This window comes from Danio rerio, chromosome 8 (assembly GCF_049306965.1).
Source record: "Danio rerio strain Tuebingen ecotype United States chromosome 8, GRCz12tu, whole genome shotgun sequence".
Taxonomy (NCBI): domain Eukaryota; kingdom Metazoa; phylum Chordata; class Actinopteri; order Cypriniformes; family Danionidae; genus Danio; species Danio rerio.
The window spans coordinates 27,495,750-27,523,643 of NC_133183.1; the positions used below are offsets into that span (position 1 = coordinate 27,495,750).

Genomic DNA, 27,894 nt, shown 5'->3' on the forward strand with positions numbered 1-27,894 from the left:
TTGAATTCTGCTTAATTATGTTTATTTCAACAAGAGCATGATGCCAAATCAATATGAATGTAAAGTGGTATATAAAGTCATCTGGATTAATATCAGCATGAGAATTGTTTGTCTGCTTACTGAAGTCGCTGGGAAGGCTGTGATTGAGGTTTCTGTAAAACTCTGTGCGGTGAGCTTTCTTCAGACCAGTGCATAAGCCAAAATCAGACAACTTCACGTGGCCCTGAAAACCAAAAGAACACTATAAATAAATAACTCTCTTTAGATTGACTCTATGTGATTTAGCCAAATAGTTAAATTGAATGTTTCACAGCAATTTTAGAGTTGGGTCACAATAAACGTTTTAAAGTGCCATTTGTGAAAATAATATATATAATAATCAAATAATTACAGTGACGTTGTTTCACAAACTTATTTCTGTTCTTACTCTTGAGTCCAGCAGCAGGTTGTCTGGTTTGATATCTCTGTGGATGAAGCCCAGCTGGTGAATGGAGTCAATAGCCAGCACAGTTTCTGCGATATAAAACTGTGTGGCCTCCTCCGTTAAAGTGTCTTTCTTCATCAGTAGAGTCATCATATCACCTGGGCAAACACACACACAATCAGCTTTGAGCTTTTATTATCTTGAAGGTAAAGTTCTGAAATCAAAGCATTCTCACCTCCAGGCAGAAACTCCATGATGAGGTAGAGGTTCATCTTGTCCTGAAAGCTGTAGAACATCTTGACCACCCACAGACTGTCTGCCTCTACAAGAATGTCCCTTTCTGCTCGAATATGACCAACCTTGAACAGACAAGAAAAAAATTAGACCTTTAAACAAGACAAAAAAAAAAAAACTAATGTAACTTATATGTGGATGTATACTGTAAAGACTAACCTGTTCTTTCTCAAGCATATCAGCCTTGCGTAGGATCTTCATAGCATAAACATGTCCTGTGTCCTTCTTCTGAACAAGCCGCACCTAAGAAAGGAGAATAGATTTTAAATGTGCAAAATATGATATTTTTAGGAGGGATTTATTTATGATATTAAAAACAATACAGTTAAACTACTAAAATTAATAAATAAATAAATAAATTCTATACAAAAACTTTATATGACTATGTTTATCTTATATAAATAAATGTTTTTGATTTTATTTAATGTAATTTATTCCTGTGAAGGCAATGCTGAATTTTCTTTTTTTAGTCAACACAATTCTCTCTCTCTCTAAACAGACGGACAGGACAGGACAGGACAGATGGACAGATAGATATTTCAATGAGATCAGTGTGGTCATGAAATCCGTATCTTATTAAATAGCTCTGGTTTTTAAATACAACAGCATGAAATAATTTTTTAGACTTATTTTCTAAAGGAATATTTTTAGAAATTTGGAGCAAATGTTATCAGATCTAAAATCATTCAAACATAAAACTTTACAATAAGGTTGTCTTAGTTAATATTTGCTAACATGAACAACACATTTACAGTATTTATTCATCTTTGTTAATGTTACTGAATGGAATTGAAGTGGTTCATCGCTAGTTCATGTCAACTTAGTGTGTGAACTGATGTTAACAAGCATGAATTTCTATTTTATTAATCATTAGTAAATGTTGAACTGTGATTATTAAAAGCTATACAAGTATTGCTCATTTTAGCGAATACATTAACTTATATATACTAATGCAACCTTATTGTAAAGTGTGACCTTCAAACAATAAACATTTTACTCAAGAAGACCCATGACTAATAAATTCAGTAAATTCAGATATATTAATTATTTAATTTGTCCACAGTGGTTTACTGTATACAGACAAACTAAAAGATATCAACAAAAAGCCACATATTGATTGTTGAAAAGTCAAACCTCTCCAAAAGCTCCACGGCCAATCACTTTGAGAGACTCAAAGTCTTCTAGTCCAAGCCGTGTTCGTTTGAGACGAAGAAACTCTGTCTCTTTTCTTGCATGTTCAGATCGTCTGAGACGCTTCTGCAGATTCAGAGAAAAACCAATCACATTAAAACACATTCATTCATAGTGCCTTTAACATTAAATGACTGAATGAATCCACTAAAGCCAAGATAAAGATGACTGCAAATGCAAGCAGCAACAAAAAAAAAACAGCATCTCAAAAAAAGCTGACCTCTTCATCAGCAAGTCCCTCTTGATCCATGACCTTCTCCAGCTTTTGCTGCCTGTGACAGATAGAGCACAACTTTTAGACATGATGAAACAGCAGTACAATTGCTTCATCAGTACAGCGGAAGGTGTGGTTCAGCTTCACAACATTTCAAAAGAAATACAACCATATTAATAGAGCTCTGGAATCCGGGAGGTTATTACAGAAACACAATAGATGCAAATCACATATTGACCCAAGCAAAAACTATGCAAAAAATGACATCTATTTGCCCAAATGCGCAATCATTTAGCCTTGCCAAACCTGTTAAACACTGAAAGTTTAACTGGTTGTCAAACTACATTAGAGAAAGCAGTACTGAAATAGTAAACATTGTTCATTTTTACCAAAATGTGGAATTTGCTATGGATTTTTTTAAACAAAAGGTGAAAGCTAAAAAAGATTTTATTATTATTATTATTATTATATTTATGCTTTTTTTTTTTGCGTTTATTTGGTTCTTACCTCATTTCCCTTTCCTCATGCTGTGATATAAGATTGCTGTAAAAATTTTCCAGGGTCACTTTAGCCATGGTGACCCTTTCTTTAGTGTGGTTGCTCATCGAGGAGCAGGTCGTCTGACTGGTCATCGCCATGGTTAACTGGACAAAAAAAAACATTTCATTAGAATGAACAGAATATGTTTAAGATTTAAAAACAATTACAAATGGTTTGGTTTTCATATTCACAATTAATCTGCCTGTAAATTCAGAACTTTGCATCTAGCAACAGTGCCTCCTCCTCATGTTTAACCTATGAAAGGTGTTTTTAATCTCCTAGGCCTTGTTTACACCTGGCATTAAGATGCGTTTTTGTTAATCTGATTACAAGTGGATAAAGCTAAATACAGGTGTAAACAGCTTGAAAACATTTACAGCTTGTCCACTTCCAGAGGTAGTCGAAAGCACATTTAATCAGATCGGTTTCATAAATGTAAACATTGATGTGGTTGAATGCATTCAAACTGCCACAAAAGGCCACCTGCTCTCCGTCTGCTGACCTACTTCTACAATATTACAAGATGTGTTGTTAAAGCGCACCAAACAATTGGCATTTCACTTTTACCATTTGAAATCTAAAGTTGGTTTGAAGACATTAAAAAAACTAAAACAAAATTTTTAGTCTCTTTCCAGTCCAAACTGTAATAAAAATCCACAGCTTCCAGAATATCTTTGGCATCTGTTGGAGCAGTAATAAAAACTGCTGCTGTCTGTTTTCATATATATATATATATATATATATATATATATATATATATATATATATATATATATATATATATATATATAATATATATATATATATCAGAAAAGGCCCATGCATACACCCATCCATATACTCTTGCCTCAAAGAAAATACAAAAGAGTTGGTTTGAACCTGCCTGTAGGTGTAAACAGGAAGGTTTCCCCCTCGTCTAACTGTGATCTGACATTAATACTTAATACTTATCTTGTATTATAAACAGTATGCAAACAAGGCCACATATATCACAGAGAGATGTGATTTTTATGGTTAAACAAAAGAAGAAGAAAAAAAGAAAGAGTATTATTATCAAGCCATACATATTTTTGAAAGAATTTTAGAAGAGACGCATTAATGTACAGTGCTCAGCATAAGTACACCCCTCACAAATCTCTTTTAAAATTAATATTTTTAATAAGAAGCTATTCAATATTATATTTGTGCTAATACATTAGATTGGTCAGTACTGAAGAAAATCTGGAGCTAATCTAACAAAATAGCTTGCGATAACGGTCCAAAAATGAGTGCACCCAAATTTGTGTTAAAGAAAAATATTAAAAAACAATAAAAAAAAAAGAGGAAAAATCAAGAACCAAAAAAATGGAAAAAATTTGGTAAAAAAATTTTTTTTGCAATATTTTACTTGAATTTATTTGTATTATATTTCAATTTCTAAATATGTTTGGTGATAAAATATTATTTCAATAAATATATCCATTTAATAAATCTGTTTTGTTTAAATACACCAAATACATTGCCTATATTCACTGAGAAATGGATACAAACATTCAATTTCAAAATGGGGTGTACTCAATAATGCTGAGCACTACAGCTGTCAGCCAATATTTATAAGCTTTTAATTAGTTTTAAAAACATCAGCATGTGTACTAAAGCATAAAAATACAATGGAATGCAATTTTTTGGAATGAAATTTTTTTTAAATAACTACAGGCACAGAGTTGTTTATTGTCTTTTTGTCTCTGACTAAAATAATGACATACTTCCCATTTTACCAAAACAACAACAATGAAATATGTACAGACAACAACAACATTATTTCTCTGTTGAATATTAAAATGATAGTTCATCCAGTTCATGACTTTTTTTTTTTCAAACAATGATGAAACCAGATTTTAACAAAAAGCTATTTGCTTCTATAGTAGATAATATCATGGAAGCCAACATTAACAAGTCTTTTATATATATATTTATATATCTCATAGACATAATTATTATTTTGTCTTGTTAGATTTTTGCTAGCATTGTGGGTTGCAGAAATTCAGAAATTTTCTCAATTTATCAAAATAAATTTCAACCCTTCCATGTAAACTCATTTTAATTGAGATTCACTCGCTATATATTTATTTTAAGCAAAAGAAAGAATTGAAAATATAATTTACACAAATATCCATTTTGGTTAAACTATCCAACCTATGTTCAATAGAATACATGCTAACTTAAAATATGATCAAAACTAAATTTTATCTTAATGACAAAATAAAAGTTTAAATAATTGAGCAATAGACAGTCAATTGTTGATGATTAAAATAAGTATTTAAAAAAAATCATACCATTGCATCCCTAATATATAGTTTCTATTATAGACCATTTCAATGTGGTCATGTCATTGGCCCATAAACATTTCCTGCTTGTCATTGAACTATTTCATAACTGTAGAAAGAGGCAATTCAATCATAACATAATGCCAAAACAGCTGCCATAAAATTATTTATCAATATGTGGCTCGGAAAGCAATAGAAATTAAAAACGTACAACAGGAAATACGTTGGGACCATTGTTTTTGTTTACATCCCTCAAATTGGTCTATAGTATTGTTTTTTTTTTATCTCTTGTTCTGTACTAAAAATGATTAAGAAATCAATTTCTCTATATATTATTTCTGAAAAACCAATGTATTTACTTTGTTAACATTAGATTTTACTACATCATCACATTTTACGTCAACTGAACCCTACGTGTCTTTTCCACAGACCCTGTAGCTCTCCCTCATGGCCTCTTGAAATTCCCCGGACCCCTAATCTACTGGTTCGCATCACAATTAGCATTTCTTTCCATTACCAGCCTCACAGTGGCTTCTTGTGCAGGTATTCAGTGAAAGGCTGCATTTAACATCAGCTGCAATATTTACACTGCTTTAACACTCAGTCATCCACTTCCCACAGATCCCACGTCTGTGAAGCCTGACTGGCCCTTTGTTGCGCAGTGGCCAAAACAAGCATTAGGACAGCGGCTAAAGAGGCACATATGTTGTACTCTGCTTGGAAATTCAAACAGACGTCGCATTTTATCATCTGACTCAACTTCCACAGCTGATGTCACTGAGAGAGCTCGCAGACAGCAAGGGGAATTTCAGTCTAAATAAAAAGTGTGACTCAAGAAACAAAGTGTTAGGAAAATCAGAAGTTATATCAGCTTAATATACACTGTTGGCATGGGATGATAACCGGTATTAAGGTTTACCGCGGTTTTGAAAAGTCAAGGTTTTAAAACCATTTAAAATTTCTGTTATACCGTTCCTAAGGTATTTGTAGTTTTTTTTACGACTATTTTATTCAGTTTTTTAGAGCGCCAGTACAAAATGACCCTCCACATCAAAAGCTACTGGTCAGTCCAGAAAAACAGATCTTATTTAACCAACATCCAGCATGCTATAGACCTGAACAGTACAGTGACTTACTTTAAAGCCAAAGAAAATAAAGATATCCAAAGATGCCTTTTCAAGTTAAAAAGAAATCAAGTGTTTATTAAACGTATTAAGACAACAGAAGTCAATGATTTATTAAAATTATTTAGCTTGGCACTTGTTTCAAAATATTTTAAATGTTAATTTTTTTTTTTACTATGGAATAGTAAATTCCATGGAAAAATAAGTTTTAACCAGACATTTAAAAACACCATATTTTCCTGCAGTAATCATAATATCGTGATACCAGCAAACCGTGATATTTTTACCCAAGGTTATCATACCATCATAATCTTATACCGGCCCATGCCTAATACACTATTGATCAAAAGTTTGGGTTCAGTCAAACTTTTAGATGTTTTAAAGTAAGCTTATCCTGCTCACCAAGGCTGCTTTTATTTAATCAAAACTACAGTATAAATTGTACAATTGTGAAATGTTATTGCACTATAAAACAACTAATAATTTAATTTAATCATTTATTTCAGTGATTTTAATGATGAATTTTAGCTTCAGAGTCACAAGATCCTTCAGATTTTACTGTAATATTAATTATTACTGTTATTATTACTAATAGTAATGATAATTAAAGCAATGATGACTGAGGTAATAATTTCATTTGAAACCACATGCAATAAGTAATACATATATACAAATCTGACAGTGCAAAGCCAAACTGTCTATTTGCATTTTGTACATTTCAAAAGTAAACCCAAGCCTTATGACCTCTTTAAACTCAAAGAATAAATGTGCGACTAATGAAATAAAGTCGAGACTCGAGTCTGAAAATTAAAACAAAAAGATATGAGCACGTGAACTGATAAAAAACACAGAATCTTTATTCACGGACGGACAAAAAAACAACACTGTAAACACTAAAGTTTGACAGAGTAAACCCACACGATTAGTGAGTTTAGCCATGGTGCAATTTCTAAGCAAAACTAACACTAATGGATGAACACTAGCCACAGACTAATCCTTAAAAACATAAACAAAAAGTGTGAAACGCAAAAACATCATCAGTAGAGTATTAGGACTGTCAGTCTGCTAGCAGCAGTCGCTAACTGTCTGTTCAGACTCGTCTGCTCTCAAAGCAAAGTGAGAAACGGCTGAAATCCTGCTTAGTGTCTATTTAGAGCTCAAGCGACATGTGTAAAGTAAGCAGAAATAACGAAAGAAAAATATTAGTTACTCGTAAACACAGTGTTACTTTGAAAAAGTACTTGTTTGCTTACCTTCCACTCGACCTCAAACTGACTCGAGCTAGTAGACGACGACGGACATTATTTCCTTCTTCCGGGTTTGTGCTCGAGGTAAGCAGGGGAACAAAATAAAAGTCTCCGCTCTGGTGGTCTTGTAGGTCTTTGTCTTCGTAGTTAATTTAAACAAAAAACTCTATTCAGTTTGTTACAATTAACATTAAGGCATCATGTGTTTATGTTCGTCAAAATATTAAATAACAGAATACAAAAAGTCATTCATTCATTTTCTTTTTTCGGCTTAGTCCCTTTATTAATCTGGAGCCGCCACAGTGGAATGAACCATCAACTTATCCAGCATATGTTTTTACGCAGCGGATTCCCTTCCAGCTGCAACCCATCTCTGTAAAGCATCCATACACATTCATACTCATACACTACAGACAATTTAGCTTACCCAATTCACCTGTTCATATCTTTGGACTGTGGCGGAAACCGGAGCACCCGTGAACACAGGGAGAACATGCAAACTCCACACAGAAACACTGACTGACCCAGCCGAGGCTCGAACCAGCAACCCAGTGACCTTCTTGCTGTGAGGTGACAACCTACTGCGCCACTGTGTTGCCACAATTAGTCCTATTGACGAATAATAACCTATTAAATATTAACTTAATTAATTAACCTATTAAACTATTATATTCTAAATATGATCAATGCTATAGTAAATCATTACATGTATACTGATGATTTGGCTATCTTTTCCCCAAGTAGGGCTGGTTTTCAGCAGCTGCTACTTTATTTCAATAGTGCTTTTACAATGTAGATGTCAAAGCAGCAGCTTAACATAAAGCTCTAGTCAATTGAAAGTTCAGTTTAGTTCAGTTGAGTGTGTTTTAATTTACACTACTGAAAGTCAAAAACACTGAAAAACAAATCCAGCTTCACAAGTTCCAAGCCAAGCCAGCCATTGGTGAGGAACAAACTTTACTGATTGACAAAAGTGAAGGAAAAAGCCTTGAGAAAAAACAGACTGAAGCCAGTCCCCTGGCCAAACTTTCTGTGCAGAGCTGCAGTCTGGGAGGCGAAAGAGATATAATGTGCAAAATAATACTAACCAAAGGACATAGAGATATGATTTTTCTAGATTTTTATTTGTCAGGGCAAGTTTGAAATGTTAGTAAAACGGTTTTTATTTAGGGCTATATAGGGCATGTCATACTGAGATATGAGTGATAATGATAGCAATAGGATATGAGCACCACTGATGTGATCCAAGACCAGCGACAAGATGATCCCAAGGTTTACATAATCCTGGACAAGGCTGTATCCTAAGCAGCTGCTGTGGTGGTCTTGGAGGAGTGGAGAGTATGTGACTGATTCCTGTGACTCTCCAGGACCAGGTACAGATGAGTCTTCGTTGAAGTCCAGCGTTTAGCCTTCAGCGCCTAGACTACAGCTCTGCACAAGACGTTTGGCCACGAGAGAAATGGTCGTGCCCAACTGAGCCTGGTTTCTCTCGAGTTATTTTAATTCTTCACTTTCGCCAATTAATGAAGTTTTTTCCTCACTGCTGTCACCATTGGCTTGCATGGTTTGGGACCTGTAGAGCTGCGTATCGATGGATTTGCTCCTCAGTGTTTGGACTCTCAGTATTGAATATTGAACCACACTGAACTGAGCTAAACGGAACTTAAACTCTGAAAACTGGACTGACACTATTTTTTTAGTTTACTATAATCTTCTATGTGAAGCTGCTTTGACATAATCTACATTGTAAAAGTGCTATAGAAATAAGGTGAATTGAATTGAAAAATAATGATGTATGTTCAGAGAACGTCGAAAATTATGTTGAAGCAAATATGCTGGTGAGAAAGTTTAATATGTGCTTGGAGCAGATTAAAGTAAACCTCTTTCAAGCATATTGCTGTTCTTTAAATACAGCTCCTTTGTGGAATCATTAAAAAAAAAAAGAGTCTCCATAAGCTGCAGTTAACATACAATGATTATATAAGGATTCTGCTTTAAAAAAAAAACCTATATAGTGCAGTGCAAGTGATTTATTTTGTAAGGTAAGAGTTTGAGAATTTTCTGATTTAATGAGAAATTTGATCTTTAAGTTTATTTGTTGACTGGAGAATTCTCAGAATAGCATTTTAATGTTGTTGATAAATCCTAGGCTTACTGAGGTGCGTTATCAGTCACTTTTGATGAAGTATTGACATTTGTCTTTTTAAATGTATATTGTGTGGTTTGTATTGTTCTGTTTGTCTTTTGTTGCTATTGGACCCAGTGAAATAAAATAAATGAGTTCAATTAACCAGCAACAAGCTATACATTTGTTACTGTATTAATTATTATTTTAAACTATTAAATCAGAAATAAAGTTTATTGATAATTTATGTCTGCTCTTATAAAAGCTTGTCTAAATGTGTGTCAGAATTTAGTTTTGTTTGACATTTTTATATTGTAGAACTCAAGTGGTTTTCACGTCATTGCTCTTTTTCACCATATGAGGGAGCTGCTACACAAACAAGTCTGCAATAGATCACCAGCAACCGTTTACAATTGAGCAATTTTGTTGTTAGATTTGGTAACTTCTTGACCACTCTCCTGGCTAAATTGTAGTTAATTAAAAATAATTTGATAACTTTTAGCAACAAGACTCACCCGAATGAATAACAGTCACGAAATCACCTCTAAATTTCGCAAAAAAAGGATTACAACTGAACGTCAGCCAAGCAACCCATCGACCCTAAGAGATGAAGATGTCAAGCCGTAGGTTTACTGTACACACACATCATGTGACGGAAACTGCTGCAATTGTTCTATAATGTATGTGTGATGCATCTTGTTGTTACCTTGTTACAACAACTTCAGTTTCAGTAAGAAACCCCAGATAATAAGGAATGTTATGGCGACTGCTGATTTTCATTTATTCATTCTTTTTTTTTTTTTTTTGGCTTAGTCTCTTTATTAATCAGGGGTCACCACAGTGGAATAAACCGCCAACTTAGCCAGCATATGTTGTACGCAGCGGATGCCGTTGTAGCTGCAACCCATCACTGGGAATCACCCATACACTCTTGCATTCACACACATACACTAAGGACAATTTAGCTTACCCAATTCACCTGTACCACTTGTCTTTGATCTTGTGGGGGAGCATCCGAAGGAAACCCACGCAAACACAGGAGAACATGAAAACTCCACACAGAAATGCCAGTTGACCCAGGTGAGGCTTGAACCAGCACCTTCTTGGTGTGAGGCGAAAACGCTACCCACTGTGCCACCGTGCTGCCTACTGGTAATTTTGTTTTCCCAAAAATTTTTTAATTTCACAAGGGTTTCTAACTAAAATCCAATGAAACACATTATTAGAAAAACACTGTTCATGTTTCAGTTGTTTATATTTACAGTAATGGATTGAAACTATTGAAACTAATTAAAATAGGCACAAAATGTAGTAAAATTAAGATTTTAAACCATTTTTTTTTCATTAATCTTTTTACAGTTTTCATTGTAATAATACATATGAGCATCATCATGCAATAACATCACAATGTCACCTATCAACCTAAAGCAACTAGATGTCCAGCCAGCAGCCAAGATGTCAATTCCCTTAAAATGATTGAGCAACAACTGATGCAACAGTCGAATGTACAAATTTATTGAGTACAAACCACAAAAGGTTTGTATACCAGGGTGTCTGCTGAGTCTTTTATGCTTAAAAAAGTCTTAAATTTACTGAAATATTGTGATGTAGGTCGTCAATAATTTTAAACAGGTACTTAATTTACATCCAGGTTAAGTACCAAAATTAGGTTGACACACAAAACAACTTATATATATATATATATATATATATATATATATATATATATATATATATATATATATATATATATATATATATATATATATATATATATATATATATAAGTTTATTGCCAATAAATGCTATTTAAAAAGAGCTCTTAGGACATGTTTAAAGGAAATTATCCTAATTAAATTGTCTAATCAGGAAAAGAAAATTACGCAACACATCCGTTTACATAATCTTCTACTAATACAGAACCTCTTTACAGTCGTCACTGGGCCATTAGAAAAAAATCTTAATGTTTAACCCTGTACAAGTCTAAAATTGAATTCATAATGGTCTTAAAAGAGTCTTAAATGGTCTCAAATTTGACTTAAAGAAACCTGCAGAAACGCTGGTATACATGAATAACTGGCTAAACTGAATAAGTAACATATTTATGTTTTTAAAGGCACAAAACAACATGAAAACAGTAGAAAATAAACACGTCTTTATGACGTCTGACAAAAGCCAAGAAAATTAGCTCTGTTGAAATTCCACAGCAGGCGCATGAGCATTCCTTCACCGTTTTGCCTTCCAAAAACCAAGCAAGTATGCTAACTATTGCGAGAAAAATGTCAACAACATCAAAACCTTCATTACCTAATTATAACAGAAGACAAATCCCAACCACAAAGCAACATTTTTCCCTCACAACTCAGCTGCAAAACAGAAAGTAATGTGATATTTATAACAGTTTTCGAGGGTGGGACAAACTGGAAGTCCCGCTCTTTTTTTCTTAAAAAAAGGAGTGGCTTACATCCTTTTTCAAGTTCCTTTACCCGCCACCACGTTTTTGTCTCTCAGTCTCTCTCTCTCCATCTGCTTGTTAGATGATATACTCAAGAACTATAAAGGAGAATCAAAATAATCATTCACTTTCTCTGTATAAACATCCTGGAAGATCTATATGTTGACTACACTGAAGAGTAGTTGTTAAAGCGTCCAAAAGGTAAGAAGACTTTATTATCTCAGAAATGTTCTCTCAGTGATATGTCAATACAAAACAATTGTTGGTTTCTTCATATAGACTCACTAGTTGATAATTCATTCGTTTCTTGCTTAACTGTAAGCACCATTCATAAGGTCTCCCCTCAGCTACATCAGAAGGAAGTGTGGAGACCATGTGGCACATGGCAGATACAGACGAAAGCAGCAATAATTCATGACAGAGAACAATCACACAATTGTCTTTCACTTCACATGTGTCTTTACACTACATAGTCATAGAAGAATTACTGTATGTTTGTCTCACTTAATTGTAGACAACCATGTAGAGTGATTGTAGACAAGTCTACTATACATATATTTAGACTTTATAGAGTAACTCTTATATCATTTGAAGATGTATTGATGAATATTTATTGTCACAGTGACACACATAGTTGATAGGCATTATATTTTAATCAGCATTTTCTCTACTCTGAAACCAACTAGTCTGACTTGCGGTGTTTTTAGGATGTGGAGTTAAGTGAGGTTAAAGTGTTTAATGGAATAAGGTTGAATGTTATACAATCTATGCCACATTTCATTAAACCACTCACACTTAATATTTACACATGCATTCAGAGCTTTAAAAGTGATTACGCTGGTAAAATACGTCACACTCAGCGTTCTTCCACTTTGTCACATAGGTGTGTAACGTCAAGAAGGCGTCATGTCTCTTTGTAACCGGTTTAGCAGTATCAGATGATAAACACTGTTAGAAGCTTTTCCTGGAGAGCCTGTTCTTGTGAGATATGATAGTGTATATCTTGAGCTGGATCACTGACAATGTTCAGCTGAATTTCTTAGAATTTCACATGATTTGGACAAGTTAATAAAATGACACATGACTTATATTAAGCATACTGGCTATTAAATATTATAATCTCATGTTTTTCTTCTGTGGAAACCTTTGTTTTACCCACAATGCACTGCAGCAGAAGTATTTTGTGAGTGAAGGCCACATGGATATGACTAACCATGTGAATAGTGACTAGTTCCTGTATGACGCTAGTCTTTGTACAAGAGTTTCCTGACATTTTTAATATTAATCATTTTAATATAGTGTAAAGCAAACACCAAATGGCCACATCTACAAACACTGGCAAGACGCCTTGGGGATGTTTGTGAAATACTGTCTTTCCCTGTCTAAAATCCTTTATAATATTTCTTTTAAAAATGTATACTTGTGCAGTCCTTATATAAACTAATGGTCGGTTTAACTAAACACTACTGAACTTAAATACCTGTACTGGTTTCTAGATTTATGTGCCAGTCCCTATGAATATGCTTATTTTTTACTAAGTCATTCTTGTTATACTGTTCAAAATGTGCCTGATATATATGTTTATATATATATATATATATATATATATATATATATATATATATATATATATATATATATATATATATATATATATATATATATATATATATATATATATATATACACCGGATTAAGCAAAATTAAACACTTTAAAGGTATAATTTCCCTTTCCATCAAGCCTATGCTTTCATTTGGCCAGCCAAATATTTACTATCTGACATGGTTTATGATTCTTAGCAGTCCAGAAATTTTCCCAAGAGCTAATTTCAAATAGTGATGATAAGAAATATTCCTTTATTGCAAGAACTTTAAACAAAAAGAGACAAACCAGTTCGCAAATGTGAATATATAGAGAAGATGTAGAATATATAAATAAAATATGTAGCAAATTAATAGTTGCACCTTCTTTAATACAGGCAAAGTTTATGGAAATATCTCATTTACACAAAGATTTACTTACTTTTATCATTTTAAATTTTTTAAGTCCTTTAATAGCTAATTTGAAAATAATGAAGAAAATAATTGTGTTAAATATTAAATTAACCATTAAAATTGCACACACTTTCTTTAAAAAGAAATTATGCATTAAAATAATGTGTTGTATGAACATACTGTAAATTAAAAACATGCACATAATAGAAAGCTGTCAAAAGAAATTTTAGATTTTAGTTGCATAGTCTATTAAATAACAAAAGTTATTGAGAGACAGATAAATTAAATGCATTCTTGATGATCAGAAATATTCCTTCATTGCAAGAACTTCAAATAAAAAGAGGTAGGTCACCAATCTGAATATGTTGAAGATGTAGAATATATAAATAAAATATGTAGCAAATTAGTAGTTGCACCTTCTTTAATACAGGCAAAGTTTTTGAAAATGTCCTATTATTACAAAGATTTGCCTACTTTTTTCAATTTTTAAATGAATAGTTCTTTAATAACTACTTTTGAGAATAATAATTGTTTTAAATATTAAAATAATTCTCTTAATGAGGTTAAATTGCAAAAACTTTCTTTCAAAACAAGCTATACATTAAAAATAATGTACAGCATGAAAATAAAACAAAAAATGCGCAATATAGTAAACCATCAAGAGGGATTTGAGATTTTACTTGGACATTTTGACAAGACTTGGGATCTACTCTCAATACTTCTAAATACATATAGCTAATATGAATAATAATAATATAAAAGCAAAGAGTGTATTATCTAATATTGTTATTTTAGTCCTTGCATGTGTTTCATAGTAAGTGCACAACAGATGACGTTAAAAAAGTCCTGATCTCTTAATCCCATTACTTACAACAGACATACATGTGGACTCACACACACAAAATCCCTTAATGCCTTCTCCCACCTACTTTATAACACCTTGTCCAACTTGACACTCCACCCATATTAACCAATCACGCCCAAAATGTTAATACGTTTCCACCCCGGCAATGGCTGTAATAAGTGTTCTAATACGTGAATGTCTTTTTGTGCCATATGATAATTCACATTCAGTCATAAACTCTGCAGATTCACCATATTTAACTTGCACAAGAGCGTCAAGACAACAGACTCATGCCAGGGTGTCCTTAAACACAGACACACACATGTCCACTCATCCTCTATATACAGGAGTTAATCTCCTCCTCCCCCATCCTCGCCTCAGGACACAGGTGAGGACTCACACAAACTGGACATGTTCACTACGGCAACACTGAAACAAAAACAAATGAACCAAGACACTCAAAGCTAAGGACACCTGTTCTTTTACTTCGACAAAGTTTATTGTTTATCTCAGTGGTGAGTACTTCCTCAACATTCACTTTCAGCTGGAATACAAGCCGTGTGTGTTTAAATAGGGTGGAGGTTGATTCTGTTTTAAGACTGATAAAGTCTTGCATCAGACAAGGGCCATTTGGACGAGCCGTGTCTTAAAGGCTTTACTTCTTTTGCTTCTGTTGTGTATTTTATTCATTTCATTTATTATTTCAAAGCAGCTGTTTAATTTGGCAGCGAGAAGACGATTTGTGAAGAGTGAATGTTGGATTATCCTCTTTAGTTTTTACTTTACGACACAACAGCTATAACATTCGGTGATGGAATGGTGTTTAAGTAGGGTTCGTTTGAAATATACAGTTGAATTATTAGCCCTCCTGAATTATTAGCCCTCCTCAATATTTTTCCCCAATTTCTGTTTAACTGAAAGAAGATTTTTTTCAACACATTTGTAAACATAATAGTTTTAAGCTTGATTTTAAGCTTAAAGTGCAATTTAAAGGCTTAACTAGATTAAATTAGGTTAACTAGGCAAGTTAGGGTAATTAGGCAAGTCATTGTATAACAGTGGTTTATTCTGTAGAAAAAAATATATAGATTAATAAGGCTAATAATATTGACCTTAAATTGTTTAAAAACAATAGTAAAAAAATAGTATTGGAGGCACTGTGAAAATTTATTAGAAATATTATAAATATTATTATAAGAAATATTTTTAAAAATATATGTCACAGAAGGGCTATTAGTTTTGGCTTTAACTGTACATGTCCATAGTCTCAAAATTACTTTAAACAAGCACATAAATAATCGTGAAGAGTATGACAGTGGTCTTAAATGCAGTGTGATGGGACTTATTATGAAAAAAGTTCTTGTTTTATATAGTCACTAACATATTCTGTATAGTTTGACCACTAAACACTGAGCTGCTGTGCTCGGCAAGCTTTTGGTAGGAATGAAATTATTCAGAAAATTCTGCATGAAAGGCCAAATAAATATTGACCTTAAAATGGTTTAAAAACTTTTTATTCTAGCCAAAATAAAACAAATAAAGAATTCTTTCTCAAGAAGAAAAAATATTATCGGAAATGCTATGAATTTGTTTTTGCTCCATTAAATATCACTTGAGAATTATATTATATTATATATATAAAAATATTTCACAGAAGGGCTATTGGTTTTGACTGTAACTGTACATGTCCGTCATCTGAAATTTACTTTAAACAAGCATATAACAGATAGTAAAGAATATGACGATGGTCCTAAATGCATATTTATGAGAGTTATTTTGGAAAAAGTTCTTGTTTAATATAGTTACTAACATATTCTGGATAGTTTGACCACTAAACACTGAGCTTCTGTGCTCGGCAAGCTTTTGGTAGGAATGAAACTATTCAGAGAATTCTGCATGAAAAGCCAATAAAGCGTCGAACGAATGAAGACATTTTTTCCTATTACAGTAACTGCCAGTATTCTGAAAGACAGATTACAACTTAAGTATTTCCTGGCCTACAAGTACTGGCACATTTTTCACAATCTTTCGTTGTCAGGCTGAGAGAGCAGAGATTGCAAGTTCTCAAAAAGTTGCATCAGCCATGCAGTTTGCTGTAAAATAAGCCTGTTAAACTGTTCTTGGTATTGTGTGTATTATCAAAACATGCTGCATCATTCATACACAAGTTTGTATAATGGCAACACTATGAAAACATTTCCGTGTGCATTTAAGGTAATGAGGGCTATGCCTCCAATACTTGAAGAAACTCTGTAATCCTATAGGCAAAAATATGTACTTCCTTATTATATAATAAACAAAAAAGTGAGAAATAAAAGATATGTCCAAATTACTCCTAAAAGATCATACTTTTCAATGGTCACAAAGTATTTACTTCAAAAGGCTGACACACCCACAATGACTCAGCCAATTGCAAGAATTTCAAGGTGGCGTTATCCATTCACATGATCAATGGCAATCAAGGTAGTGTGCTTAAGAAAACCTGTGTGAAATCAGTCTTTTGCTGAATTTAGAAAAGCTTGTTACTCGAACTGTTTCTGCCATTATTATAATAAAATATGTTTAGTAAAAATGTTTAAAGTTGTCAGATTAAAAATACTTCACTAGTGACTATAACTTAAACCTAGTTGCAGCTCCCACATATTCAAATTACAGTGTTGTTCTAAATTTTGCTTTTCTGCCTGCTTTTTCTTATGTCTTTTTGATAGGTGTGTATTCATGTGAAGTTTACACTCCTGTTGGACATTGTTAAATGTTGCACATGATTCTCACTGCTCACTCATTTTAGCACAATTTATTTTATTTAACTTTCAAACTGCACCTTTTCAGAACAGAATTTTAAGTTCAGTTCAATCTCAATTAATCACTAATGCCAAAATCTTTTTTCCTTTTTCTGTGTTTCAGTTTGTGTTCACAGAGCTTGAGCTTACAGACAGTGTTTTTGGAGGATTCTACAGTGTAAAATGGAGACTGTCAATAAAATGCCAAACGGTCACCATGATATTCCTATGAATCTAGAGAAAGAGTAAGTTTTCTCACTATTATGGGGAATTCTTTTAGAAATGTCCTCTACGTTTCCTTTTTCTCTGCCAAATCATATTATGGAGTTCATAAATTAAAGACACACATTTTATATGACATGGACTATATCAGTCTTTATATATTTATATTGGGTATTTTATAGAATATAAAAATTAGTGTTACTTTAGCATATTAGATATTATATTTTCTTTATATTTAAATGATATAAATAATATTAAAATGTGCTTCTTTTTTTGGTACAGTTGTTATTTGCTTTTGACATTTTGTCTATATAACTTTTTGTTTAAATCTTTTTAAAACAAAAAAAAAAAAAAAATGTTTCCATCTGGACAGTGACCCTTACTTGTGTTTGAGACCCCAGTTTACAAATGTACAGCTTTACTATGGTTGAAAAATTTTTTCTTTGTATAAACATGTGGTTTTGCATATTATCATAAGTAAATTGCAAGTCAGAAAGTGATTCAGTAGCTGGTTTTAAGTAAAAAAAAAGTTACTTTACAGAACATAAAAAAACATATTCATTCTCCTTAGATTTACCGGATTTGATGCCCTTGAAAACATGGCAGAAGGTGATCAGTTCCTCAGCAGCAAGAGCAATGGAAAGATAGAGACTCAGTTTACAGATGTGAGTATCTAAATTTCAGATTTACTACAAATAAAATGATAAAGCTTGGTAAAAATAGGTTGGAATGTTGACCTAGAATATAGATGTTAGTGTATACAGATAACCACTCTCAGAAATAAAGGTATAGGAGCTGTCACTGGGGCAGTACCTTTTCAAAAAGGTACATATTTGTACCTGAAGGGTCCATATTGATACTTCAAAGGTACTTTTTAGGTACATTTGGTTACTAATATGCACCCTTTAGGTACCTAGTGGACTCATTTGGTACAAATATGTATCTTTTGAAAAGGCACATGCTCCAGTGACAGCTCCTTTACCCTTATTTCTGAGAGTGTAATGTATAACATCAGAAAAAAAACTACTCCATTCTTAAATGAATCGAGTTGATGACCAAAAATAAAAAATTAAAAAATGAATCCATATTTTTAAGTTAAGTACTCATCTGTAACTCTTTCATTTCAGTTTGAGGGAAAGACGTCTTTTGGAATGTCAATTTTCAACCTCAGCAATGCTATAATGGGCAGCGGAATTCTGGGATTGGCTTATGCCATGGCCAACACCGGGATCATTCTTTTTGTGTAAGTCAAACTACACTTATGCATGCACAATTAGTCTGATTCATACCATAGTGCATGAAAGCTATAATATATTAAAATAATCATAAACAGAAAGAAAGTACTATGTATAAATCCCATTCAATTTAAAATGTTCTTGGCACATGTCCAAAAGTTACAATTTACATTTCAGACCAAGAGAGGAGAAAAAGCACCTCTTTTGGGCTCCATAAAGCACACCTTCTTTTCAAGGATTTTGAGAGGGAATACGTGTGTTACGTTTACATGTGTGTGTGCATTCTGACTGACCATCAAGGCTTCTTTGTGTCCATCTACATTCAGACACATACTTCAGCATGGCTCGGTCACGTCCACATTCAGGCTTACAAATGCTCAGTCAACACAAGTTAAATATTTGCATTTTTTAAAGGGGGGATGGTGGTGAGGACGTTTTTAGGAAGAGCTAGGAAAAAATTAACCACCTTAAAAATTGTTCTTTCATTTTTTATACTTTCGCTTTCACTATTCTTTCAGAATTAAAAGGTGCCATTTGGGTTAGTTAATAATATATTTTATTATATGTACACGTAAGATACTTATAAGAATCCATCAAAATAAACCATTTAAAGGGATAGTGTACCCAAAAATGAAAATTCTATCATAAATTGCTCACCCTTCACTCATTCAGAAACTATTTCTTCTCTTGATCACAAAAGAAGATATTATGAAAAAAGCTGGTAGCTGGCATTCATTGACTTCCATGGTAATTTTCTTTCATACTAAGGAAGTTGTTGGGTGACAGCCACCAGCATTCTTCAAATGACTTTCTTTTGTATTCAACAGAAGGAAGAAGCTCATAATAGTTTAAAAATCACCGGAGGGAGAATACATTATCTCTCAGAGAAAGGTCATTTTTATTTTTCAGGAAAAATATTCCTTTTAGAAATAAATAATATACAAAGGTGTATGTATACAAAGGGTTTTCACCTTGTAGTTTTTTTTTATGATCGACAGCAGACACTTTATAAAAACAGCAACAACATTCATTGAACGTATATGGTTTCTAATCCCTATGAATGATCTGTTTTTACGCGTGTAGGGACTCATGAGCTTAAACGTCACTGTGTCTATTTGATGCAGACTGTACTGACAGATCAGACCGGGGAGGGTTATAAATAGCCTGCTGTAATCAAATTAAAGCCTCTGTCTGCCTTTCACCTGAAACAGACTTTTAAAGAGCATTGTTTGATGAAAGACTGTTTGCTAGCAGTGTTCATTTGAATACTTTCTTAGCAGTAAAAAAAATGAAAATCATTTTTGCTAGTCAAAACGTCCAGCAATATGCAATTACAGATACCACTGAATGACACTAGGCGGAAGTATTAAATATTAACTGAAAGGATATTTGAAAGTTTTTTGTATACTTTCTGCCAAATTGACATTTTGTGTAGATGTGGTTGTGGCTTGCACTATAAAGACAAACACATTCAGCGTGTCTAATGCATCATTAATGGGATTAGAGTTTAGATTTGTGTCTTGTTTGTTATCTCATCACCTTGACGACTTACGATAATATCCTTGAACAGTTTGTCACCTAATCGTGACTAAACTAGCACATCTTAAAGTTAAATATGAGCTCAATGAGTCTGGCAGTCTGTGAATAACAAAGGCAAGTATTGGTGGCATTTTGTGGATTAGATTTCACACAATGACTATTAACACAGATTATGAGAGAGAAAGTTCAGCGGAGAATTAAACATCTGTAATGATTTATTTATTTATGATGACCAAACCTTACTTTATTCTGTGTAACATGAAGATCTTTGTAAAAGTGATATTTGTATATATTATTTTGCTAATACTATGAAAGTCAATGGGATTTGATATTGTTTTGATTCCTAAAGAATTTCACTGGATAGGCAAACACATTCTTCAAAACATCTTCTTTGTTCTACAAGCGAAAGCCTTCGAATGACACAAGTTAGGAAATATTGGCAGAATTTTACTATCATTATTTAGTTTTCTGCGAATTATCTCTTTAAATCTAAATGCACTGCAAAAAGCGATTAGTTGACTTTGTTTTTTTAGAAAATGAGCAAACACATTGCTTTTGAAATATCTAGTTGGGTTTACTTAAAAGATAAGCAAGCCTGTTGCCTTTAAATGAATAAGTAAATTAACTATAACCAGGTTTACTCTTTATTTTTTAAAGTAAAGTCAACTTGTCACTTTTAAGGCAATGTGTTGTAATTTTTTAATTACAGTAACTTAATTGCTTTAAACAGTGTGGGAAGTTGTATTGTTTTGTTGCCAATACCCAAGTTAATCATTTGTGTCTTTTTCTTCAGATTTCTGTTGATAACCATCGCTTTGCTCTCTTCTTACTCTATCCATCTGCTTCTGAGGAGTGCAGGAGTGGTTGGTGAGAAACATTTTCTCTTTTATGTCTCTAAAGACAGTCCTAACAACATTGCATTATATGATAAATCAGCATCTGAACTTTCCATTATGTTTGTTTTTTTTAGGCATCCGTGCATATGAACAGCTGGGGTACCGTGCATTTGGTACGCCTGGAAAAGTTGTTGCAGGATGTATTATAACATTGCACAACATTGGAGGTACAGCATATGTAATTAAATGATTACACTTTGATTCCATTACCACTCAGTACAACACGAGTGCTGAATACAGATCCACGAAAACTATTCATGCTGTCTTTCTTTGACTCAACAGCAATGTCAAGTTACCTATTTATTGTGAAGATAGAGTTACCTCATGTCATTGAAGGTCTCACAGGACTGCCAGACAACTCTGGGTGAGTACTGAAAAATACTTCTGATGGGTTCAGCTGTTTGAGACCATGTTAAAAGTTTTAGTTATATAAACAGAAGAAGGAATCTGAAACAGATGAAAGGAAGAAAGAGCATCATGTCAATTACATTTGATCTGTTCTTTCCCTTCATTATTTAAACAAGAAAATTGCTAGTGAAATACTTTGAGGCACAAAGTGGATCCTTCTCAAATATTACTGAAGAATATGTCAGTCATTTTGTTATTCTGTTTTTTTTATGTTCTGTAATGTATAAAAACATCTAAACAAAACTATTGTCAAACTAGTGGTCTCAGACATTTGATCCTTGTTAACTGAATTTTCCTCTCTTTTCTCAAAATCCTCTTTTTTGACTTCATTTTTTTTTTTTACTCTTCATCAGTCACTGGTATGTAGATGGGAGATACCTCATCATTATTGTTAGTGTCTGCGTCATTTTCCCACTGGCACTTATGAAAAGACTTGGTAGGTTACAACTACTTTCATCATTCATTTTGCTTTATCATTACATTATATTTTTTATAATAATCATATTTACAATCCAACATTCTATTCTACATTGAATATCTTTTATGAATGTCTTAAATAATATATATATATTTTTTTTTTCACACTGAAGTGTGGTCACACCATTTCTCTGCAAAATATACATTTAGAGTAAAGTTTGAATTAGAATTCATAAACTTATAATTCTGGAAAAAAAGTGAATTTTGAGAGACTTTTCTCCAAGATGTTAAATTTAAATTAAAATCTAAATCAAACTCTGAAAAAATCTAAATTCTTCAATATATACATTATATCACATACTTGCTGTATGTAAACTCACAATTGCAAAACAGAAATTCACAATTGTGAGAAAAGTTACAGTTACCTCTTTTTTATATATTATATTATATTATATTATATTATATTATATTATATTATATTATATTATATTATATTATATTATATTATATTATATTATATTATATTATATTATATTACTTTTAATTAGTAGCAGACTTTACCAGCTGAATAGAAAAATAATTTAAACCGATTTTATGTAAAGGTTGAAGGTGTACATTACAGAAATATTTATCATCTATTCATGCATTTATTTTAGGGTATCTGGGGTACACTAGTGGCTTCTCCCTCAGCTGCATGGTCTTCTTCCTCATATCTGTAAGTCCATCCACCTATGTAAATATACCAGTTTACACTAATTATCAAAACCGTGTACTTGTGACAAAATAAATCATGTTTCCTAACTGTGATGGCTTCTTAACTGTCTTCTCAGGTGATCTATAAGTGTCTCAGCAATTCTGGTATAGATTCTGAGAGCAACCAAAATGAAAAATGCACTTTTTCTAATGCAAGCATGATCAGTTCCACCACTGAAATAAACGAAATCAACTCCACCACTGAAATATGCGAAGCCAAACTTTTAACCATCAACCCACAGGTGAGAGATATGAGCTGCAAACACTATCATTTTGATCACATCTCCTGTTTTTCCTAGCTTTTAATGCGGTGAATTAATCACTTAATGTTTTCTTTAACCACAGACTGCATTTACCATTCCTATTATTGCATTTGCATTTGTGTGTCATCCTGAAGTTTTGCCCATTTACACAGAACTCAAAAAGTAAGTCTGGAAGTGCACTTTTCTTCTTTTCTATATGTGGTTTTGTGCATTTTGTAAATTTGCAATTTTTTCCTCATTGTTCTTCTAGTCCATCCAAGAAACAGATGCAAAAAGTTGCTAATATCTCTATTTTGGCCATGTTTGTCATGTACCTGCTGACTGCTATCTTTGGCTACCTCACCTTCTTTGGTAAGAAGAACTTCCAAAAATATATAGGATATCAAAAACATTATTTCAAGGTTTGTGGTATTTGAAGATGTTTTAACAGTCGCTGTGTCTCTGCATATGTGTAGCAAATGTGGATTCTGAGCTTCTGAAGATGTACAATAAAAACGACATCCTGATGTTGTGTGTTCGACTGGCTGTGCTGGTGGCAGTGACACTGACTGTTCCTGTCGTTCTTTTCCCGGTACATTTTCCTGCATTGTTAATCATTGCACTCATATATACACTAGCTTAAAAAGAATTTCTTGATGTAATATATCTGCACAATATGTGCTTTTAAGGATTCAAACTATACTGTAGCAGCGTTTTATTTTTTTAGCTGAGAGTTTTCTTTTAAAGGCTATTCACAGTTTGCTGAGACACTTTGCTAAAGATTATAAAAATGTTTTAAGCTAAGAGTAGCTTAAGTAGCATGGGTTGACCATATTGCTATGGAAGAGGCCAGCATGAAGCTAATTATGCAAACAATGATTGGCTGATGGGCACGGGGAGAAGCCTCTGTCAGAGATTTATCTATGGAAATGATGCAAAGCCCAATATCTTGCCATATTCAAATGAATATGTTTTGCTTAATTATTAATGTTTTAAAAAATGTACAAATTTCAGTCATTGTAGGATAGTTGGTTAGTCTTAGTGATCTAGGAGCTCTCTGCACTGCTTCTTTTGGTGCCAAAATGATTTGTGAAATACTCTTTAGGACTTGCATATTACTACTTTTCTCATAAATCAACAAGTCAGGACCTACTTTTTTACAGTTTAAGATGATTTGAGAGTTTAAGTCTTGATCAGGTGTAAAATGTATATGTATGGATTTATTAATTGTATTATTTTCATATTGTGACACCAATATAACTTATGAAAAAAATTTACATCACATATCTTTGTCCAAAATGACCATTCCAATGTTTTTATGCTTATAGCTTTTAAAAATTCATTGTAAAAATCAGAAAAATAAATTAATTAATAATGTTTAGATTGAGGGTCTTAAAAATACGTATTTTAAAAGAAATTATATTAACAAATGATATTTGAAACTCTCTCTTCTGGGTCAAAATGATCTCAAATGCATTATGAAGATCAACTGACAAAACTATTGGACATCCCTTAAACGTGTTTCCTTAAGAAATAAAACACTTGTGCATACAAAATGTCTCCAAAGCACAGCTGCACAATAATCTGCTTCACACATAACATCAATCAATGTCTGAACAACATACAACACTTTTGACGTCTCCTATAATCATGTTTTCTTCTAGATCCGCCGTGCCGTCTTGCAGCTTCTATTCCCTGAAAAGCCTTTCAGCTGGGTGCGTCACATCATCATCGCCATGTGCCTCCTGTTTGCCGTCAATCTGCTCGTCATCTTCGTCCCCAACATTCGTGACATCTTCGGCTTCATCGGTGAGTTGGATTTACCACATAGAAGATTCTATCATTCGAATGCAGCACTTTGTGATACATTTTATACTATATTTCAGGTGCAACATCTGCTCCCAGCCTCATTTTCATTCTGCCAGGAATATTCTACATTTACATCGTCCCTGAGGAGCAGGAGCCATTAAAATCTCGACCAAAGATTCTGGTGAGAATAAAGACAGAGCATGCAGAACTCCACTCTCACTCTTTTCTTTTTCACTTTCTCACTTCCTGTTATGTTTTCCAGGCGATTTTGTTTGTGACCCTGGGGTTCATCTTTATGATTATGAGCATTACTTTCATCATAATCGAGTGGGTCAATGGAAAGCAGTCGGTGGGCGGTCACTGACGGAGCTGAGACAGCGAAACAGATTCCAGCACTTAAAGACCAAATACAGCAAACACAAAATGCTGAGCCTGAAAACATGATTCAGGTTCAGGTTCATCCATCAGATAAGTCCAAAATGAAAAATGGTTTTCAGGAAGACTTTTACTATTTTTATAAAAGCCAGTTTTACTTGAAAAGTATTGCTGTTATGAATGGAATCAGATGGAATCTCCAAAATGACAACAAAGGATGGAAGACCTGTGAAACTACGATGAGAATCCACTCATCTTTATTGCCAAAGTTTTAAAGATGCAGACTGAATTCTACCTCCTACTAAACAGAGGAATTTTAGTCAATTAATGTTTTTATTTTGTTCATAGTGCATGTTTTGGGGTCCAAAAGTCCTTATTTATAGTAGTTTAATAAAAGATATTTCATTACAATAATATTAACAGCATACCCTTTTATATGAAGTGTTTTAGCAAAACCTGCTAAATTTAACTACAGTTGAAGTCAGAATTATTAGCCCCCCTGAATTATTAGACCGCTTGTTTATTTTTCCCCCAATTTCTGTTTAACGGAGAGAAGATATTTTCAAAACATTTGTAAACATAATAGTTTTAATAACTGATTTCAAATAACTGATATATTTTATCTTTGCCATGATGACAGTAAATAATATTTTACTTTATTATTTTTAATATTTCAAGACACTTCTATACAGCTTAAAGTGACATTTAAAGCCTTAACTAGGTTAGTTAGGTTAACTGGGTAGGTTAGGGTAATTAGGCAAGTTATTGTATAACAGTGGTTTGTTCTGTAGATTATCGATAAAAAATTTAGCTTAAAGAGGCTAATAATTTTGTCCCTAAAATGATGTTTAAAAAATTAAAAACTGCTTTTATTCTAGCCGAAATAAAACAAATAAGACTTTCTCCAGAAGAATAAATATTATCAAACATACTGTGAAAATTTCCCTGCTCTGTTAAACATAACTTGGGAAATATTTTAAAAAGAAGAAAAAAATTCGAAGGGGGGAAAATAATTCTGACTTCAACTGTATATCTTAAAACAAGAATTATTATATTATTTATTTTTTTACAATTCTAAAAATTTCTTAGTTCTAGTTTTGAAATTTGATTTATTGTCTGATGATTTAAAGTGCTTCTTTTATCCTCACTTCTAAGTCACTTTGGATAAAGTGTCTGCTAAATGAGTAAATGTAAATGTATTTTAAATCCCAGATATTCCACTTGGTCTCAGATCTTTGGACTCCACTATATGTAACTCTCAGATAACTTACATTTGAAATGAAGAATGTCCTCATATAGAAAACATGTATAACATTATTTAACAATGAAAGGTTTACAGTTTTGATATGGATAACACGATGCAAAAACAATGCTTGAATGTCAAAAGAAAGAACTTAAAGTAAATGTGTAAAGTATATGTATTGGTACGTTTTGTGTCTACACCAATGGAACAATATAAATACAGTAGCAATGTATGTTTGTTTTACAGTACACCTGCAGTGTTTAGAACCAGTCAAATTACCACATTTATTTACTCTGTTTTATAGAGCAGAAAGAATATTGCATTCCAGAAGCACAAAACACTGTTTTCAATGTTGTATGTCATTATATTTGTTGTGTACTTAAGAATACATTTTGAACATCTTGAAAATGAGCATACTTGAAAAATGTTGTTGGATTTGAGATATTTTTTTTCACATTGTGGTATATTATGACCCAGTGACACAGAAAATCACTCCAGGAATGGACTGAAAAAATTATGAATGCTATTTATAACTTCTTATGAATAGTCACTACAAAATAACATGGCATTGACAGCTGTATATATTATCTAAGCTTACAGAAATGTTTCTGTGGTCATATGACAACATGCCCATCACAGTCAGTTCTCATCTCTATCTGTTTATACAGACCAAAACTAATCTGTTCTGTGCTGTAACATTATGACAGTGCATAAAAAGTGTGCTTGTTTTGTATAGTTTTTCATGTACATATTTGTTTGATATTTTGAAATGAAACCAACTTGTATTGTACATCCATGTATATTTTATGTACATATTTTCAGTCTTTTTTCTGTTCAGATTGGACCAGAATGCTTACAGAAAATGAACAAATGCTTAAATCATTGATTACTGGGAAGTTTAAATTGAAAATTAATCCACATTATCCACATGATGATTTTTTTTCTCAAAGTGCCTGGTGTCAAATGAAAATAACAATCCCCCAGTAAATGTTCAGAAATGCTATTTATTATTGAAGACTTTTCTCTATGTACAGACGATCTTGAAAATAAAGTGAACTTGCATATTGAAGAGAACTGTTTTTATTTCATATAGCTAAGAATCCAACATCATAAGAACTCAAAATTCTCGTTTCATTCCAATTTAAATTCCCATTCAATTGAGCATGTCGCATTTGAAATTGCCCCTATTCCTATATAGGACACTATCTGAATGGAC

General features: G+C 32.8%; 2 protein-coding genes across 5 annotated transcripts in view; one reads left to right on the forward strand and one right to left on the reverse strand.

The window, feature by feature from the left end:
• stk38a (serine/threonine kinase 38a) overlaps window positions 1-27,894 on the reverse strand; it is a 41,450-nt gene that overhangs the window by 11,093 nt on the left and 2,463 nt on the right. The window contains exons 1-8 of one of the 3 annotated variants that reach the window (XR_012383667.1): window positions 7,347-7,417; window positions 2,631-2,767; window positions 2,130-2,181; window positions 1,853-1,975; window positions 878-961; window positions 660-783; window positions 428-582; window positions 121-223 (exon numbers count right to left, since the gene is read on the reverse strand). Coding sequence is in view for 2 of the 3 variants with exons in the window: in XM_073909296.1 (XP_073765397.1) it covers window positions 121-223; window positions 428-582; window positions 660-783; window positions 878-961; window positions 1,853-1,975; window positions 2,130-2,181; window positions 2,631-2,761 (772 nt within the window). In the remaining variant the exon portion in view is untranslated. 3 annotated transcript variants of the gene reach the window in all.
• On the forward strand, window positions 11,975-27,742 carry slc38a5a (solute carrier family 38 member 5a). Of its 2 annotated transcripts, none has more exons than XM_001344713.6 (16): window positions 11,975-12,121; window positions 17,664-17,784; window positions 18,333-18,426; window positions 18,889-19,004; window positions 21,329-21,402; window positions 21,506-21,598; window positions 21,714-21,795; window positions 22,193-22,275; window positions 22,913-22,971; window positions 23,087-23,251; window positions 23,355-23,434; window positions 23,523-23,623; window positions 23,728-23,843; window positions 24,916-25,060; window positions 25,138-25,241; window positions 25,323-27,742. In XM_001344713.6, exons 2-16 carry the CDS (start codon window positions 17,723-17,725, stop codon window positions 25,422-25,424), a joined length of 1,476 nt encoding a protein of 491 aa, XP_001344749.1. In that variant the 5' UTR covers window positions 11,975-12,121; window positions 17,664-17,722; the 3' UTR covers window positions 25,425-27,742. The 2 variants fall into 2 exon arrangements, with proteins under 2 accessions (XP_001344749.1, XP_005167176.1); XM_005167119.5 differs by lacking the exon at window positions 11,975-12,121 and adding an exon at window positions 15,202-15,274.